Below are 19826 nucleotides of genomic sequence, written 5' to 3'. Positions count from 1 at the left end.
ACGATCAGACGACAACCGTATGACCACAAACTGGATGACAATCTTTTTATGTTTGGATGAACTTTTATACAAACACTGAATGAATGTCGGTATGAAAAATGAATTCTCCCACATTCCGTAACCGAATGACTTGTAATGCAAATGATTTATATAATGAATTGAAATGCTTATGATCATAGCTGGGCCCCTTTACGAAAATCATTCAAAATGAATATGTCAAATATATTAACTGTTTATTCCACAACTCATGCCGTGTCGAGCCCGTAGCCGCGCCATTTGCAATTGATAGCTCGTGCTTTATGAAGTGAAAAAAAGTGCAAGTTTAATTAAAATGGTAAAATATGGACGTTAGAGTAGTCGATCAAAACTTTCAGTACCTAATTCGTGTGGCTACAACTATAAACCTCCCGCAAAATGTGGTTGTAGCATTAATGGGTAAGTTTCTAAAAATATCCAAACCCCGAACAACATGAAACAAACATATAGCATGAAAACAATGTTGGTAGATTTATTTCTATGTTAACACCAAGGTTATCATTGACATTTTATTTTTCAATGGTCACTGGAAAAGGCATGCCAAGTTAAGATGTTTTAGAAAACAGTTCTGCCGGTTATTTATAGGAGCATTTTTTCCAAAGCCACTATTTTCATCACGATATTTATCCAAGTCACTGTTATATTGAATCATTCATTATTTCCCACAGATCAACAGCTTCCCGCGGAATCGTTCGGTTCCCTTTCCGTGGAAGAGTGGAGGTGGGTTCTAGATGGGTCCACGATAGACGCCACTTCCGTACATCAAGCTATATCGAAATGGAAACGGCAAATGGTAAGCATTCAAGACCTTGTAACGAACTTTGAAATTAAACCTATTCAAACTAGTTTACTTTCGAGTTTTAATGAGAGAGAGGAATTCATTCATTTGATAAAAATAATTATATCTCGGATACTTATTCAAAAGGACGTATGTGATTTTGTAAACAAAGATTCAAACGTCGATTTGCCCACTCTGATGACACTCCCACGCAAACCATCACCACAGACAGGCAGGGGAAGCCTTCGGCTACCTGTTGGTGGTGTTGGTTTGTGTGGGAGTGTCATCAGATTGGACAAATCGACGTTTGAATCTTTGTTTACAAAATCACATACGTCCTTTTGAATAAGTACCCGAGATATATATTTTATTTACTTTTCAGGGGATTGGCGAAAAACAACCGTGCATTCCTGCATTGGAAGCGTCATGTGTACTGATGCAAGTACACAAAACACAGCCAGCTGATGGAATAATGTGTACGGCAAAAGCTTGTCGCGATCATAATACTTATGAAGATCCTCCGGGGGTGATCGAACCGGTGAGTAAATACACTTATACCATGATAAGGCGATTAGAAAATAATTCCTGGATATTATTTTCGTTAATGTACAAAGTAATACAACTTTTCTCTACTTTTATAAATACAAAAGAAAACTTTTCTCTTCGCTTCATCCCACACTCATTTACATTACTATTGCAGTTGAAAGTTACGTAGTACGTAACTAGTTAATAGTTCGTAATTTTATAAAAGAAAATTATTGTAGCGTTATTATAAACTGCTGGTACACTTACACTTCTAGTGATCAATCATAATCAGTGCAGTTTAGTTCAGTATTATTTATTGAGTCCTCGTTAAACAATGCATTTTCTCCGTAATTCTTTAAAAAATTAGAAATGCTTATGTCCTATTTTGAATGTTCACACTTAATTTAGTTTAACGGGCTCGGTAATCAAATTACCGATTTCTCAACAGCTGAGCTCTCGGTAGTCCCCTCGGTAAAAAAGTTTTACAATTTACCGAGTACTCGGTTTGCACTCTCGATGATGAGATGTCAAATATTACTGAGTTAATCTGTAAAAACTACTGAGAGCTCAGTAAAAAAATACTGAATAATTTGTAAAAAGAATACAGACCTCTGTTATGAATATTACCGAGCAAAATGTATTTTATTATTTCAGCATTTCAAGGATAGAAAAATAAAAGAAAAAACATTTTAATTCGATATATGTTTATTTTTAGAAATTGTTATTTTCGCAACGATTTTAAACAAATCCGATTGAATCGATGAAAATGATTTTCGATAGTTCCTTAAAATCCTGATCCTAATGAAACGGAACGGCGATAGTAACGCCAAGATATGCGATTCAGCCCATAAATATTTCATGCCGAATCCTACCGTTTCGATCCATTGTCATTCTTTGCTTGATCCGACGGGTACAAAAATCAGGAGGAGGATCGGTTGCTGATCTTCCGTAGACTGCGTAGCTGGCGACGCGCAGCTTTGAACCGAGCAACATATTGGCTTCCTCCGTCCTTGGTATGCGCACGGAACAAACGCAACGGATGCAGTTATTTTCCTGAAAATTGCAAATAATGGATAGGTATGTGGTTTTATATTTTATTTTAGTAGGCTGCAAGTTGGTTTGCTTCTACTTACCAAAATATCAATAAAAAATATTTATTCGGATGGAATGACATCCAACTAATCGCACTAACTTCAAAACCCTAAAAGACCGAAAAGAAAATATGGCGCCACATCGAGCGTCCTGTGAGTCCGCTGGAACATGAACTCGGTAAAGGTGTTTGCCGTAAGCTCAGCAAAACATATTATTTTTGCTGATTGCCCGGTATTTTTATTTGACAATTACAACCAGAGATTGTTAAACAGATCAGCCCGGTATTCAATTTTACCGATGTACTGTAAATTGTTTTACATTGCTGAGAAGTCGGTATAATTTATTACAAAAATCAGTAAATTCTTCAAAATCAACTGAACTCTCGGTTCAAAATCAAGATTACCGGATAAAATCCGCAAAAAATATTACCGAGGCGGATTTCTCGATTTAAGTGTGTTACTCTTGCTTGAAACCTTGTAAAGTATCATGAGGGTGAAACGCCTGTCATCCGCGGTACAATGGCACTCTACCCAACATCGTGTTTTATCCTTTGTTTTTGGTACCCAGTTTCTGTCGAAAACTTGCATTAAGTCGAGGTACATCGAGCCTTTTGTGTTTCTATGGCTTCATCTTTATGTCGAAAAATAGATCATCGATACTTCCAAAGTTTTGTTATTATGAATAAAACGAAATTAAAATAAAAACATTGTATGCCATATTGAATGAATGGTGGGTACGCGTATTAGCCTTCTCCTCAGTCACCTGGAAAGTATAATCTGTTGAGTTCACTCAGTGTTCACGCATTGTGATAATTTTGACAGGTCGTTGTTTATTTTCTTCCAATATAGACATCGTTATTTTTCTGCTACGTTTTAAAAATCGCTCAAATAGTTTTTTTTATTGTTTATTATTTGTTATTTAATTATAGCGAACATTTGTGACTAGTGCGAAGAAATGTACAGATCAAGCGGAGTTTTCCGGTGGAGCATCGGATAGCTGTTTAACAGAACGCGACCCGGGAGAGGATCAGGTAACTAAACTTAGGCAATCTTTTGACTACAAATGAGTTTTAACGCTGATGTGCGGTCAAAAAGAAAAATTCTGATATGTGACAGCAGAGAATATATTCGGAATTATTTTTCAATAAGGTTTGCTGACGTTTACTCATCTTTCTCTTGCACGCGAACGGAGGGGATGGAGTTTGTTTTCATCGGGAAACGATTCCGAAGCGATTCCGATGGTGCGAAACAAGCTCCATCCCTGCCGTGCGCGTGCAAGGGAAAGATGATTAAATGTCAGCAATCCTTATTTGGGCGTGCGTTATTTTCTAAACAAACAGTGTTCTATCGATTCCGTGGAATGTAAGCGTTTTTTCAAAACTTATTCCCTTTCTGATAGAGGAAAGCTCCTCTTGCTGGATACAATAGATATTTGCTGGTTTTTCTAAAAAACACGCTTGCTACAACAGGAATTTGCTGTACAATGTTTTTTTTACAAAATCATGTTCGCCATAATCGCAAAAGGGTCTTGATCTAGTACTAATTCATGTCTTTTTCTGGTTCATAGCAATCATTGGCGGAAGCATATTCGTTAGAACGAGCTCCATCATTCTCGGAGATTCTTCTAAAAAAATCCGTTCCGTGCGAAAGAAGTAGACCTGTAGCACAGAGCCTACGGTAAACCGGAGGCCAACCTGAGCAGCCGCCTGAGGATTGTCTTCTTCCCGAGATCGGATCATCCGTTGCATTTGCACGTACACCTGTATTAGAGGGATCGCAGCCTATGCCACCGAATGAAACTGAATTTGCTGTAGGCTCGGCTGTAGGTGTATTATCCAAATCGAGTGCACCTGATGTAAGCTACATTCGCCAACATATCAGAACAGACCCGTCTTACGGAAACTCAACACGAAGTGCATTGTTCAAACTGACTGAATGCATGGCATCCAGCATTACTAGATGTGAGAGGTCTTTACTAGCACCTGACAAATTGCTGGAGAAACCCGTATCGTTTAAAAGTGTCGATCTCGGAACGTGTAGTGCTGTGAGCAACCCGCATCATCAGAGTAGTTTGCCTCGTCAGGCACAACCTACACTTGAACTGTCGCTTAAGGAGACCAGCTGTGCAGTGACACATATTACTACTCCCGGAAAATTTCTACCTCAACCTGCGTGCTTGCCAAATGCAACCGTTCTTTTTGAGGATGTTCCGCATAATGCAAGTGGATTTAATCAACAAAACAATCTATCTGTTGAGCAACAATCAGGAACGAATGCGACCGCAGCTTCAAATGAGCTGCCTACCGGTGCGGCTGTTCCACCAACCGGAGCAACTGAGCTGTTTGATTTTTCTGGAGGTACATCCAGTTCATCACGATGCGCGACAGTAACCCACATTTCTACACTTGATTGCTCGCCGAAAGAGTCTGAAGCATACGACGGCATCGATACAAGTGCACCTATGAGGAAAACAATCCAACTAAATACGATTGTCCGACAGGTTGAAGTTATACCTGAGTTATTGCCGAAAAATCCCACAATATTCGGTAGTGCATCGTCGGAATCGATTGCTACCGTGGAGAACAATAATAATAATAAGCATATCGGAACTCAGTCATCTACAAAAGGCATAGATTATCAGGTGAGGAAACTTGTAAGGTTTGTGACAAAATCATAACGAGTCTAATAATTTTAAGGTTCTTGTTGATTAAATGATGTCCAATAATAATATGATTGAAACCCTCCTTAGCCTAGCAGTAAGATGCGCGGCTACAAAGCAAGACCATGTTGCGGATGGTTGGGTTCGATTCCCGGTTCGGTCTAGAAAATCTTCGGTTGGTTTCGTGTCTCAACTTCCCCGGGCATAAAAGTTTCATCGTGTTGCCCTCTTGCTATACGAATGCATAAATGATAACTTGGCTTAGATACCTTGCAGTGATTAACTGTGGAAGTACTTAATGACCACTAAGCTGCGAGGCGGTAATGTTCCAGTGGGGGATGTAATGCCAACAAAGAGAAGATAAAGAATAATATGATTTCTAAGCATTGATCTTTCATTAATATTACATACCTATTCTAATACTTTTGTTGTTGATGAAGTTTATCTGATGACACTTATAATTGAAGTTCCCAAAAATGAGTTTCTTGTATTACAATTATAATTCATTACTGAAGTGGCCTATTTTATGAATAACACAAACTCGTTTTCTAATTCATCTATATATGCTGTAACGATTCTTATACTTTTTTTCAGCATCCATCAACGTCCAAGAAGCAACATGGTACAGCAAAAAAAGAAAGCTTGTCCGCATCAAATAAAGTGACAGTACTTTCCAGCGAAAATTCCCAAGTTGATCAGCATGTCAACCATGTGCGTAAGGATGCAGTAGTACCAGAAAAGAAACGAACCACTTCATTATCATCGGGGGTGGAAGAAGATGACACAGTGGTCGGTGACTTGGAGAATGTTGCACCAAGTATTTTTTTCACACCGAATGGGCTCACGGAACTTCTAAAGCAAACAGACATCGGCAAACGTTTACTAGAAAATTCCAAAAACATCTTGTCCACTGACAGTAAAAAAGAGCTCTCTTCCATCATTGCTGCCTACCACCTTGATAGTTCCCGGAGTCACCCAGATTCCAACAAACGGAAGCTTTCAAAAATTATGCTGGAGAATTATGTCAATTGCATAAAACTACGCTTCCCCAAAGAATCAGCTGACATGGTAAGAAGTTGTAATGTTAAATGTATAAAGCTCATAAATATCTCAACCATATTTGTCGGGGTTCTGCCAAATCGAAATAAGCGGCATTTTGACTATGATATTTTATTCATAAAAGAAAATCGGAAATCATTTCATATCAATTCATACGTACATTTTTGTTGTAGGATATCCTCAGATAGGGGGTGCAGGCCTAGGTTGAGGGATATTGTGATCAATTAAATCTGCTAAACGAAAGCTTGGGCTGAAAAAAAAAGTTTGTTTAAGGCGCATGGTGCGATTTGGCAGAACCCTGTCCATTTAAATATCGTATAAATACTTCCCGCATGCCCTCTGTTGTTACCTATAGGAAAGATTATTAACTTTTTGTATTATTAACTTAACTTAACTTTTATAACTTTTTGTATTATTAATTTGGTATTCAAAGAAAATACTTTATACAATAAAAGATGTTTGGTATATCATGGTTAAATATACCCTAGTTCTAGTGCATAATTATTATATACTACCTAGTCACCGGACAGACAAACAGGGCTATTATATATATGATTATTATTATTATTATTATTATTATATATTATTACAATTGTACTAGTATGATACAAAATGACACACTCGTGATAGCTTGTACCATGGTATGTATAATGTGTTCGATTTTCAATTTAATTGTAATAACACCGTCATTCAACACAACACGGTTAGTACAATACAAAACAAATGTGAATATTTGGTAACAACTTTGTATCAGAAAATAACGTCCACAGCAAAATAATTACGCGAATTTTATGCTGGAGCCAGAAGCATAGCTGTGTGTCATCCGGCTGATACCACTAATATCTTCTATATATCTTCTATATCTTCTATATATTTAAAACAAAGTTGGCATTTGTACGACCGCGCATCACTCAAGAATAAACAACCCAATTTTTGCTAATTTACATCCCTTTTTCTTCTTCTATTTACGAGGAAAATTGTTAAGATGAAATGGAATACTTTGCAGATCAATGCCCAATATTTTCGTTGAAATAGTTTTTCGTACTATTTTGCATGATTTTTTTTCAATTTTGATCATCTATATATATATAAAACAAAGTTGGCATTTGTACGACCGCACATGACTCAAGAATAGACAGCTCAATTTTTGCTAATTTATATCCCTTTCTTTTTTTATTTACGATGAAGTTGAAAAAAATTGACAATCGAAATAAAATTTCTCCGATGAAATGGATTGTCGTGCATTTTGTATGATAATTTCAAATCATGTCATCTAAGTTGACATTACCATTTGATAACGGAAAGATCGATTTTTGTTAATTAATTTTGGTTTGGCTACTAAATTAATTCGAAAAGTGTCATGATAAAATAATGTCGAAAAAAGGAAAAAATATTTTAAAAAACCGGTTTGTTTTTTAGATAAATTGTGTACGTAAAAAAATATATCAGCAAATTGATCAGTTTTGAGCGAGACAAAGTTCGCCGGGTCAGCTAGTTAGGTATAGTTTTTGCTCATTTACTTCTTATGCAACTATGTAAGGCCATTCAACACCTAATTTTTGGAACAAACTTTGAGTATACTAGAAGCTGGTAATCAATTTATTATTTATTTATTCAGACTAAGGCCGAAGTGGCCTGTGCGGTATATAAGAGTCTTCTCCATTCGGCTCAGTCCATGGCTACGCGTCGCCAACCACGCAGTCTGCGGAGGGTCCGAAAGTCATCTTCCACCTGATCGATCCACCTTGCCCGCTGCGCACCTCACCTTCTTGTGCCCGTCGGATCGTTGTCGAGAACCATTTTCACCGGATTACTGTTAGACATTCTGGCTACGTGCACGGCCCACCGCAGTCGTCCGATTTTCGCGGTGTGAACGATGGTTCTCCCAGCAGCACATGCAACTCGTGGTTCATTCGCCTCCTCCACGTACCGTCCGCCATCTGCACCCCATCATAAATGGTACGCAGCACTTTCCTTTCGAAAACTCCAAATGCGCGTCGGTCCTCTAGTCCGATCCACTTAGCTAGACTAGTCCGATCAGCTTAGCTTCACTCTTTAGTCTGATGTAGGCTTCCTCCATCTTCGTAAAGTTATGTGCCATAATATACATGTCGTCGGCGAAGCCAAATAGCTGGACGGACTTATTGAAAATTGTACCACTCGTGTTAATCCCTGCTCTTCGTATATCCCCTTCCAAAGCGATGTTGAGTAGCAGACACGAAAGACCATCACCTTGCCGTAACCCTCTGCGGGTTTCGAAGGGACTCGAGAATGACGCTGAAACTCGAACTAAGCACATCACCCGATCCATCGTCGCTTCAATCAACCGTGTCAGTTTATTCGGAAATCCGTTTTCGTGCATTAGCTGCCATAGCTGGTCCCGATCGATTGTATCATATGCGGCTTTGAAGTCGATGAATAGATGATGTATGGGCACGTTGTATTTGCTGCATTTCTGCAGTACTTGGCGAATGGCGAACACCTGGTCCGTGGTGGAGCGTTCGCCCATAAAACCCGCCTGGTACTGGCCCACGAACTGCCTTGCAATTGGTGCTAGTTGTCAGCATAAAATTTGGGAGAGTACCTTGTAGGCGGCGTTCAGCAATGTGATTGCGCGGTAGTTGCCACAATCCAGCTTCTCGCCCTTTTTGTAGATGGGACACACGACACCTTCCATCCACTCCTGCGGCAAAACTTCCTCCTCCCAAATCTTGGTAATGACCCAGCGTAGCGCTTTAGCCAGTGCCTCACCACCGTGTTTAAATAGCTCTCCTGGTAGTTGGTCAACCCCAGGGGCTTTGTTGTTCTTCAGCCGGCCAATCTCCTCCTGGATTTCCTGGAGATCCGGAGCCGGTAAAATTATGACCTGCGCGCGTTCTCCCAGGTCCATCACCATACCGCCATCTTTGTCTGCCACATTACCATTCACGTGTTCCTCGTAGTGCTGCTGCCACCTTTGGATCACCTCACGCTCGTTCGTAAGAAGGTTCCCGTTTATGTCCTTTTACATACCAGGCTGTAGCACTTGTAGTACTTATCATAGAACTTTCGTGTGTTATTAGCGCGGTACAGTTGCTCTGTCTCATCACGGTCTCGATCTTCCTGCTGGCGCTTTTTCCTCCGGAAAATCGAGTTTTGTCTGTTCCGCGCCCGTTTATATCGTGCCTCGTTTGCCCTCGTGCGGTGTTGCAGCAATCTCGCCCATCATGCTGCATTCTTCCCTTGCACTAACTGCTCACATTCGCCGTAATACCAGTCGTTTCGATGATCCTGGGGCACCGTGCCTAGTGCTGCGGTTGCGGTGCTACCAATGGCATATCGAATATCTCTCCAGCCTAGCCTGTGCCTAGCTGCTCTTCCGTTGGCAGTGCCACTTCCAGCTGCTGCGCGTATTCTTGGGCTAGTCTACCGTCTTGTAGCCGCCCAATGTTAAGCCGCAGCGTCCGACTTCGACGCGTGTTGAACAACGTCGAGAGTTTTGAGCGCAGGCATACTGCAACGAGGTAGTGGTCGGATTCAATATTCACACTGCGATAAGTGCGGACGTTCGTGATGTCGGAGAAGAATTTACCGTCGATTAGAACGTGGTCGATTTGGTTTTCCATTTCTTGGTTAAGTGATCTCCATATGGCCTTGTGGATATTTTTGCGGGGAAAGAAGGTGCTTCGGACTACCATTCCGCGGGAGGCTGCGAAGTTTATGCACGAAGTTTGTGTTTTACTTCTGAAATATACAAGTTATCGCAGTTTGAAAAGTTCACAACAATTATCTCTCCATGTTTGTTGCAAATAAAATGGAACGCAACAATGTCTTTATCCTCTGCAGATGGGGACAAATCGTTATTCTCTTTTGTCGCTTGTTTTTTTTTGCATTTTTCAGCAACAATTACATTCCTTGATCGTTGGCCGTTGTCATTCGATACGGTGTGCAGACTATCCGGTCCGATGACCGGTCTATACATTTCCTATCTGTGCGTTCATGTCACCGATGACGATTTTGACGTCCCGCAGTGGGCATCCATCGTATGTCTGCTCCAGCTGTGTATAGAACGCTTCTTTCTCGTCTTCGGGTCTCCCTTCGTGTGGGCAGTGCACGTTGATGATGCTATAGTTGAAGAAAGGGCCTTTAATCCTCAGCTTGCATATCCTTGCGTTGAGCGACTTGCAGTTCCATGTTCCAAGCTTCCAATCGTGATTATTTATTCGTCGCCTAGGTTTTTGCCGATTATATCGAGTCACATTATCTCTTATATTGTTCGTAATTATCGGTTTTCCAGGGCCTGGGTTTTTATTGGGCCTGCGTAAACCTTCTGTCTCGTCGGAGGGCCGTCGTGCCAGGGCTGTTTAGCATCCCACCTAACACCAGGACTTGAGCTTGTGCGCTTTGAGCTCCACACGGTCGCTTTGGTGGGGCCTACTTGCGGATACATGCAGCTTTTTATAGTAATTTAACAGGGCCCACTGTCAAATCCCACCACATCCTAGGCAAGCCCCAACTCGCAGATGGCCTGGGGAGGGATCGTCAAGCCCTTGGACATAGTCCCTGCTGCCCTGCTGTTGGTAATTAAATAGTAGCTTATTTTAAATGATAACTTAATTAACCCTTATGCGGCCAACAAAAAAAAAACACGTGTGTGGCCGACAGGGTATCCATGTTCCCAAAAATTTTCATAACTTTAACAATTTTCAATTGATTTAGATAATTTTTGCAGTTTTGGAAACAGGAACTCATATACTTTTTGTTCACAGTCAAAGTTTTCAGTTTTTGTTCATGGTTATACAAAAAATCCTTAAAATAAGGCCTTAGAGTCTACAGGCGTAACCAAAGGTCTATCAACCAGTTTCAAATATGCTAGATGCTCTATGCGGTCCTTAGAATGGAAGGTGTTCACAGCGTGTGTTCTGGGTCATCCAAAAAATCCCTGGAGTGAGGCCTTAGTCATTCAAGAGGGGCCCTCCTTAGCCGTGCGGTAAGACGCGCGGCTACAAAGCAAGACCATGCTAAGGGTGGCTGGGTTCGATTCTTGGTGCCGGTCTAGGCAATTTTCGGATTGGAAATTGTCTCGACTTCCCTGGGCATAAAAGTATAATCGTGCTAGCCTTTGTGCTAGCCTCATGATATACGAATGCAAAAATGGTAACTTGGCTTAGAAACCTCGCAGTTAATAACTGTGGAAGTGCTTAATGAACACTAAGCTGCGAGGCGGCTCTGTCCCAGTGTGGGGATGTAATGCCAATAAGAAGAAGAAGAAGAAGTCATTCAAGAAATCTCTGGAGTAAGGCCTTAGAGTCTACACGCGTAACCAATAGTCTTTCGACTAGTTTCAAAAGGGGTACCCTTGGAATAGAAAGTGATCACAGCATATGTTCTGCACTATCGAAGAGATCTCTGGGATGAGGCCTTAGTCATATATGAAATCTCTGGAGATAAGTTTGTTTAAACGCAATACAACGGAACGACGACGGAAACGCAAAATTTGACAGTTAGCCCATATATTTTCTGTCAAATTTGCCGTTTCCGTCGCCGTTCCGTTGTATTGCGTTTGGGGCTTTAAGGTCTACACGCGTAACCAAAGGTGTATCGGCTAGTTACAAAAGTGGTACATGCTCTTTGTGGCCCTTAGAATAGAATGTGATCCTAACACATGTTCTGCGTTATCCAAGAAATCTCTCTGTAGTAAGACTTCAGTCAGTAACCAAAGGTGTATCGATTAGTTTCAAAAGTGGTACTTGCTCTTCGTGGTCCTTACAATAGACATATGTTCTGCGCTATCCAAAAAATCTCTGGAGTAAGGCTTCAGTCATACGAGGAATCCCTGGAGAAGGCCTTAGGATCTACACGCGTAACCAAAGGTCTATCGAATAGTTTCAAAAGTGGTACATGCTCTTTGAGACCTTTAGAATAGAATGTGATCACAGTATATGTTCTGAGCTATCCAAGAAATCTCTAGAGTGAGGCCTTAGAGTCTACAGGTATAATGAAAGACCAATCGACTAGTTTTAAAAGTAGTACATGCTCTTTGCGGTCCATTCTGCACTGTCCAAGCAATCTGTTGTGTAAGGCCTTGGTCATACAATAAACTCCTGGAAATAGAAATGGAAAAAATAGAGGGAATATAAATATTTCTAAGTTGATCTGGTACTCCTTGAATAGCATTTTTCAGGGACAAATCGTATTCAATGGAGGAACTGCCTTCGATGAAGTTAACTCGAGGTGAATCTGACGATATGTAGTTGAGATAAACTCTTATGAACCTTGTCCGACGAATCAGTTCAAGTATTTCATCGAAATTTTCTGTTACTTGTTCCACATTTGATTAGTATTGTAAGTGAGAGTTCCCAGTAACGGTGCTTTAATGGAGAGACTTCCAACCAGCTGAGTTTTTTTGCGGTGAAAACATTCGGCCGGTTGTTCAGCTGACTATGCATATCAATGGCTATTACGCTAATGGGCTAACATTATCAACAAAGTCGTTAAATGATCCATAGTAATAAGATACCAGGACAGCCCACTTTTTGGTACTCGGTCAATCTCATCCACCATGATCTTGTCGAATACGTTGAGGATCCGTAGCGAAGGTAGAATATATCCTTGCCTCACTCCAGCGACTACCCGGATAGGATCAGTTAAAGCCGAGGTCAAAGCTTCGTTGTACAGAACCCTGTACTTTTTTATTTATTCCTACTAGTTGATGCGGCAGACGTTGTCCTGCATGCCGAATTTAGTTCTATTTGTTCCCGAGCTATGCAGCAATTTCTATTTCATTTGTATAGGAGCCCTCCCCCCCCTTCCAGAGAGGGAGGGGTCTGAAACCTCCATAAGAACCTTCCCCGGTCCCAAAAACCCTTGCATACATTTTTTTACGCCAATCGGTTCAGTAGTTTCCGAGTCTATAAGGGTCAGGCATAGACAGAAATTCCGATCCGTTTAGCTACCTTCTTCAGGCTGATGTAGGCTTCCTCCATCTTCTCGAGGTTACGTACCATAATATCAATGTCGTCGGCGAAGCCAAATACAGTCGCGATTCGCTGGTTGGGCCACGACCTCGACCCAACTAACGAATTCGTTTTTTTTAGTTGGGCCAACTGACAGCCATTTGAACACGTGTATTTCGACTTAAACATCACAAATGATGTCCAGTGACACCCAATCCCGTTTTCCGCTTTTACATTGAATTTTGACGCATGGTTGCTTTTTAGTTGGGCCATGACCCAACCAGCGAAGGCCCAATTAAAAAGTGGCCCAAGTATTAAAATCCCAACCAGCGAATCCCGACTGTAACTGGACGGACTTCGTGAAAATCTTACCACCCGTGCCATTCACCGCTCTTCGTATTACCCCCTCCAAGACAATGTTGAATAGCAGGGATGAAAGATCGTCACCTTGCCGTAACCCTCTGTGCGTTTCAAAAGGACACGAGAATGCTCCTGAACCTCGAACTACGCACATCATCCGATACATTGACCAACCGTATCAGCACAGACAAACAGACATAACACTCGACAAATTTCCATCGTTCACTGATTTACTGGTCGATTCAAATAATCATTAATTGGCCAATCGATCACTCGTGGCGCGCGCATCGTTTTTGCTCGAGTTTGACGTTTGCTCACTACCGCCATCTGGTTCGTGATTTGCCCAACTAACTAAAATCAACAGATGTCGTTAGTGTTTGAACGACGATGAATTTGATGAGTAAACGTTCAATGTGTTATGTCTGTTTGTCTGTGGTATCAGTTTATCCGGAGATCCGTGTTCGTGCATTAGCTTTCATAGCCCGTCTTGAACGATTGTATCATATGCGGCTTTGAAGTCGATTAATAGAAGATGTGTGGGCACGTTGTACGCGGCAATACCTGGCGTAAAGGGTGTACGAAATCTAATTGCACCACTTTCTAAAGTCGATAACATTTCACCTACTAGGCTGATTACAACGAAATTTTGTGATAGACGGCTTCAGCATGTGTTATTCACACTGCGTGAATTTCATTAAGAAACTTCCAGTAGTTTCGAAAATACAGCCGAAGGAACAGGATGTGTGAAAATAAATCTTGCGCATTCACCTCCATATTCCACATCTTATAAAAAGATGTTAGTAATCCAATTTTTTGCCTTTGACCCCGATATCACCAGAATTGCGGCAGATTGAAAGATACTGGTCTGGAATGAAAACACGAGCTTCGGAAGCCTCCAAAATTGATTATTACGGAACATAAAATGTTAATTTGGCCTTTCGCGTCAACATTTCGTATTGGTTTCTAACTCCAACGTTAACATTTTCGTTTATCCGACTAAAGCAGGTAAACTTTTCAAAAAACTTTCTGTTTTGTCGCTTCTATAGTAAACAACCAAAATCAAAAAAAATAAGAAAAGCGCTGAAATCTAATTTTGGACTGATATTTGTCAGATTTTGAGAGAGCATCAATCTCATTGTTCAGGCCAGTTCACACTGCAGCACTTTTTTGATTTTTTTAATAGTTAGAAGCGTCAAAAATATGGTTTCTTTGGGAAAGTTGACTTTAATTAAGTTAAATAATCGACTGCGACAGTAAAATTAGTAAATTTTTTGTTGTGATAGATTGCAGGATGAAAAATGTTAGTCAGGGACATGTACAAAATCTTATGAGTTCATTTAAGAAAAAAGTTTCAGCATTTGGATGTATTTAAGAATTACAGTGAAACAGTGATACATAGTCAAAGCTTCTATATTGTATTTCAGTCCCTGAAAATTTCATGACAATCGGTTGATAGACTAATTTTTGGCGAGTAGTTCAAAGTGGTGCAATTTGATTCCGTACACCCTTTATGGCGAACACCTGGTCCGTGGTAGAGCGTTCGCTCATGTATCCCACCTGGTACTGCCTCACAAAGTCTACACTTAGAAGCCACATACTGCGTTTCGATGAGGCCAAACGGTTTCAGTTTATCCAGAGCTCCAGTTCACTGATGACTATAAGCACTCCAAATCAATAACAACTGACAACAAGATTTCAATACTATTAGCCGAAAATTTGGTGGACACATGAACAAAACTATGATAGATCATACTTCAAATTTTCAGGTCTACTATTACATACCAGCAGCACCACCAGAGCGAAGAAATCCCGGTGGAGCAATCCATCAAGCGTATAAACGACTGAGAACCGCATCAAGAGAACGCCAGAAACGTGAACAGATTCATCAGGAAAAGCTTGATCAAAATGATGGAAAATCTGAAGACGATGCCTCGGTATTAGAAGCAATTAAATGGCTTGATCTTAATGACGCGCCGTGGGATTTAGTGCTTCAAAAGTGGATTAAAACCTCGAAAAGACGATTCACTGACATTAAGCAGCTCAGAGGAAATGATATTTTTAAGAAATATCGTCATTATGCCACTAACTATGGATTTCAGTTGGTAAATTTTGAAAACTATGTTGTAGGATTTTGGCACACACTGAAACAGATATAATACATGAGACAACATCTCGTCACAAAAATACTAACAACACAGAGAACAAACATGAAAGTATTAAAATCTTATTTGGTATTCAGATTATGAGCTGTATCAGATATTATTTTTGAATTATTATTTATTTGTTCCATTATGAACAACAAGCTTCTAAGTCAATAATATTCGCAAAAAAGGTGATTCCGTCCTTATTTGCCTAGTGTTTTTTACTGATATCATGTGTGGTTTCTGAATAAATGACAAAAATAGTAACAAATCAATTTGCCTAGTCATACTTAATCTATTAGTTCATTAGTTACTATATTCACTAACTGTTAATAATAAGAGGATATCTATTGTAAATATCATTGTCCTAAAATGCGGCTCCATAAAGTGTTATTACACGCCTGAGCCTATCAAATGAACGCTATGAGAATAAATAATTTACATATTGGCCTGAAGTCTAGCCAAAAGAGGTTATAAACGACAGAGAAAGACTGTCGTTGTTGTCGCAGTCCGAAACATTTTTTTTTTGGCGGAATAGGGACGATGAAAAAGAAATTCATACGATTTGACAGTTTTGTACCCAACATGTTTCGGAACGCAGAACGAAGGGAACCAAAGCGACAATCTTCCTCTGTAGTTTATAACCTCTTTTATCTATAGTCCTGACGATGTTGAATAAATCTGCAATCTCTGAATAAACCGAATAAACTATGCAAATATTTGATCAATTGCATATTTTTAACACTGTGTGCACCCAAATATTTGACTATTTGACTGCAGGGTTAATCTTGATTATGGCAGGAATATAATGACATTCCTTAAAACGACCAGTACAACATAACATAGTTTCAAACAACAGTTATTTAGTAAATAAATATCGTCTACACAACAAAACAAACGTCTGTTCTCTGTGTTGCTAGTTGATTGCAAAAACCAATCTGACATGTGAATGCTTGGCCGATTATCCGAAATCTTCGATACACAAGTATACAATGTAATGTTATCGCATGTTGTGTCTGTGCCTAGTGTTCTAAATATTTTTCCTTTATTCTCATGATTTTTGTTTATTATATTTTTTTTCAGATCGACGAAGATTTTCGTTCTATGGGATTTCAGGAGGGCATACGTGGATGGCCTAAAATAATTTCAAAATTAAGACCAATCTTTGTACTAAAGGTGAAGGATCAATATTCACTTTCCGTGCTGGAACATATGATTCGCGCTGATACTTCTGAAGGTAGAGTGATGTGATGAATTCCAGGAATTTAGATCATGTTAATTGAAATATTGTTTTATTTTTCAGATATACAAATCTGCTGTTTCATGGTTTTACTAAATTGTTGTGTACAACCATGCAAAACGACAAAAACCTTCAAACCAGCTATTTTGACGGCACAACCAGACATATTGCTGTTTGCTCCCAATATCGATGAAGCAAAAGTAGTTATTCAAGACTTGTTTGAAGCATACCACGATCATAAAATTCCGCCTTATCCAAAAATTGTCATTATTGGGCGTGACTTCCAATCGTTTAGCAATAATTTTCACGTGGTTTATGGTACGTGGTATTACGTTAACGGTTTGGCTCGTGCAGTAGACATAGTGATTAAAATGTGCAACATATTTCAGATACCATTCTCTAAAATCACAAAGCTAGTGTGGTATAGTATACAGGAAATCTTGTACGACATTCGAAGTCCAGCGCAGTACAAAGACGTCGAAAATATTAAGAAAATCTGTCAATGATGATCAGATGTTTTCAACACAACTGTCAACAAGATTTCAATACTATCGATGAATATGTTGCACATCTCAAAGGCCACAACTTGAAGGATACCCGTGAATATAAATGTACTTATCGAAATTGCCCTCAATCACTATCTTCATTCTACAAATTACGACGACATCTTGAATGCCACTCGAACGATGGAATCCAACAGATGAACGACTGTCCAAGTTCTTCGAAAATGCTGAAGAGTGACGAGCACGAAGTTGGATCTGTGTTAGATCTTGAAAAGGTAATATTTTCATATATTTTAATTTAACAGTATTTTTCAATGAGGCCTCCAGTTAGCCTTTGCGAGCAAAAGCGTAGGAATAATTGCCAATCCAAAGATGGCGAGCTCGCTTCTCGGTTCGACCTGATGATTTTGGGTAGGAAACATTGCCCAATTGTACTTGCCGCAAGATACATGAACCTGGTTCTGCTAAATCGCACCAAGTACAAATAAAGATATTACTCATTTTATTGCCCAAATTTTTGGAGCAAATTACATTGATCACAAAACCTGTCGAATATCCCTCAACCACATAACTGAGGATATCCTTCAACAAACTTACGAATTAATTGATCTGATTGAATTTCCGTTTTCCTTTTACGAACAACATATCACAATGTCAATCGAAAGGCCGCTTGGTGCGGTTTCGCAGAACCCCGACAACATAATCGTGCAATTGGCGGGCATAGAAAAGCTTTCAATTAATAACTGTATAAATGCTAATGGAACAAGTTGAGAAGTAGGCCAAGAATTACTAATAGTTCATTTATTTACTTTTAGGACAAGAGCGCAGATGAAACAGCATGCCCCTCAACATCAAATGCAGACAAACTGCAGAGTTCCTTGAGTGATTTGGATCATCTTGCCATAAACTTCGTTATTGATCTTCATAGGAAGCGAAATTTCAACCGCAAAGATGTTACCGATATTCTCGGTGGCATTCGCTCAGTGTATTCTAATCTCGGCGATTTGATTGCGTCATCAGCTCCTGCATCACAAGATGGACAACAACAGTATACTTTCGATACATACGTTAAAAAAGTATCGAATATATTCGAGTTCGTTGATACAGAGTATAAACTGCTGAAGTATCTCGAGGAAACTGATTTATACAAGAGCCCTGATGTATACGTTGTCAATATCGATAAAGTAGAACTATGCAAAGAAGTCTCCGAAAAAAAAACACATCTAGTCATGACCAATCTGAAATTTCAAATTAGGAAATTTTTCGAAGTTGATAACATTTTAAGCGACACTTTAAAGAACATGGAAAATCTAAAACAAAATTCAAACCTACAAAATTTTGTAAATGGTGCACTTTATCGGTCTGTCGAGGAAAAATATGCAGGGAAAATAGTTATGCCTGTTTTTTTTATATAGCGACGAATTTGAGATCAATGACCCGTTAAGCGCCCACAATAAACGACATTCCATTTGTGCATTGTACTATAGTTTTCCAACCCTGCCAAATCAATATACTGCCAAATTATCTAATATCTTTATCGCCGGGGCAATCAAGAAAGTAGATATATCTGAACACGGAATTGACAAATTAATACAACATGTTGTAACTAGCTTCCAGGACATAGAATCTAATGGTATCGTAATACATACAAAGACGCAAGAGTATCATGTGTATTTTTCGCTTATGTTAGTACAAGGGGACAATTTAGGAATTCATCAAATGTTAAAATTCTCCGGGTCATTCGCTGCAAATTTGTATTGCAGATTTTGTACCAGAACAAAAAGATGCCCTGCGTTCAGATACAGTTGAGTACGAAGACAGTCTTCGGAATGTTAAAGATTATGAAAGAGATGTTCAGCTAAAACAATCCGAGTCGGGATTGACAGGAAAATCTTTGTTCAACTCTGTTAGATTCATTTCATACTATCAAAACTACTATGCAGATATAATGCATGATCTATATAGTTCTGGTGTTTGTTCATTTGGCTTCACAGAAGTGCTGAACTATTGCATATATAAAAAAGATTCTGTACACTAGATGATGTCAATAACAGAAGAAAATGTTAAATAACTATAAGTTGGAGCAAGGTCTGAGCCGTATGCCGGATATAGAAGGGACATTCTTGAAAACAAGTAAGGAAAGATCGGTCGTACTGCGTATGACAGCGAGCGAAATGGCAGTATTTTCAAACTTTTTCTGCTTCATAGTCGGACCTTTTGTCCCTTTGGATGATCCAGTATGAAAGTTCGCCACTATATTGATCAAACTACTCGACATAATCAATCTTCCATCATATTCATACCAAGACATAGATTTGCTAAAGCAATTAGTTACTGAGCATCATACTTTATATTTATCATTATTTGAAAAACATTTGAAGCCAAAACACCATTTCCTATTACATTATGCAAGAATAATAGAAAACAGTGGACCTCTTAGGAAAATGTATTGTTTCAGACACGAGGCTAGGCATAGAGATTTTAAACAATATTTCAATA

At 39.5% G+C, this 19826-nt stretch overlaps 3 protein-coding genes across 3 annotated transcripts; all 3 read left to right on the top strand.

The window, feature by feature from the left end:
• The first annotated feature begins 309 nt into the window (after positions 1 to 309).
• On the top strand, positions 310 to 4762 carry LOC134217413 (uncharacterized). Its single transcript, XM_062696154.1, has 5 exons — positions 310 to 435; positions 705 to 829; positions 1197 to 1352; positions 3360 to 3461; positions 3998 to 4762. Exons 1-5 carry the CDS (start codon positions 342 to 344, stop codon positions 4109 to 4111), a joined length of 591 nt encoding a protein of 196 aa, XP_062552138.1. The 5' UTR covers positions 310 to 341; the 3' UTR covers positions 4112 to 4762.
• LOC134210214 (uncharacterized) lies at positions 4370 to 17227 on the top strand. Its single transcript, XM_062686256.1, has 6 exons — positions 4370 to 5071; positions 5684 to 6157; positions 15210 to 15545; positions 16668 to 16821; positions 16888 to 17142; positions 17214 to 17227. The coding sequence occupies exons 1-6, from the start codon at positions 4370 to 4372 to the stop codon at positions 17225 to 17227; spliced, it is 1935 nt and encodes a 644-aa protein (XP_062542240.1).
• Positions 17170 to 19103, top strand: LOC134217411 (uncharacterized). The gene is made up of 2 exons (XM_062696152.1): positions 17170 to 17602; positions 18143 to 19103. The coding sequence occupies exons 1-2, from the start codon at positions 17327 to 17329 to the stop codon at positions 18740 to 18742; spliced, it is 876 nt and encodes a 291-aa protein (XP_062552136.1). The 5' UTR covers positions 17170 to 17326; the 3' UTR covers positions 18743 to 19103.
• Positions 19104 to 19826: the final 723 nt, after the last annotated feature.

The sequence above is a fragment of the Armigeres subalbatus genome, chromosome 2, assembly GCF_024139115.2.
Source record: "Armigeres subalbatus isolate Guangzhou_Male chromosome 2, GZ_Asu_2, whole genome shotgun sequence".
Classification (NCBI taxonomy): Eukaryota; Metazoa; Arthropoda; class Insecta; order Diptera; family Culicidae; genus Armigeres; species Armigeres subalbatus.
Note: the sequence above shows the minus strand (reverse complement) of the source record. Positions and strands in the feature narration are given on the sequence as shown.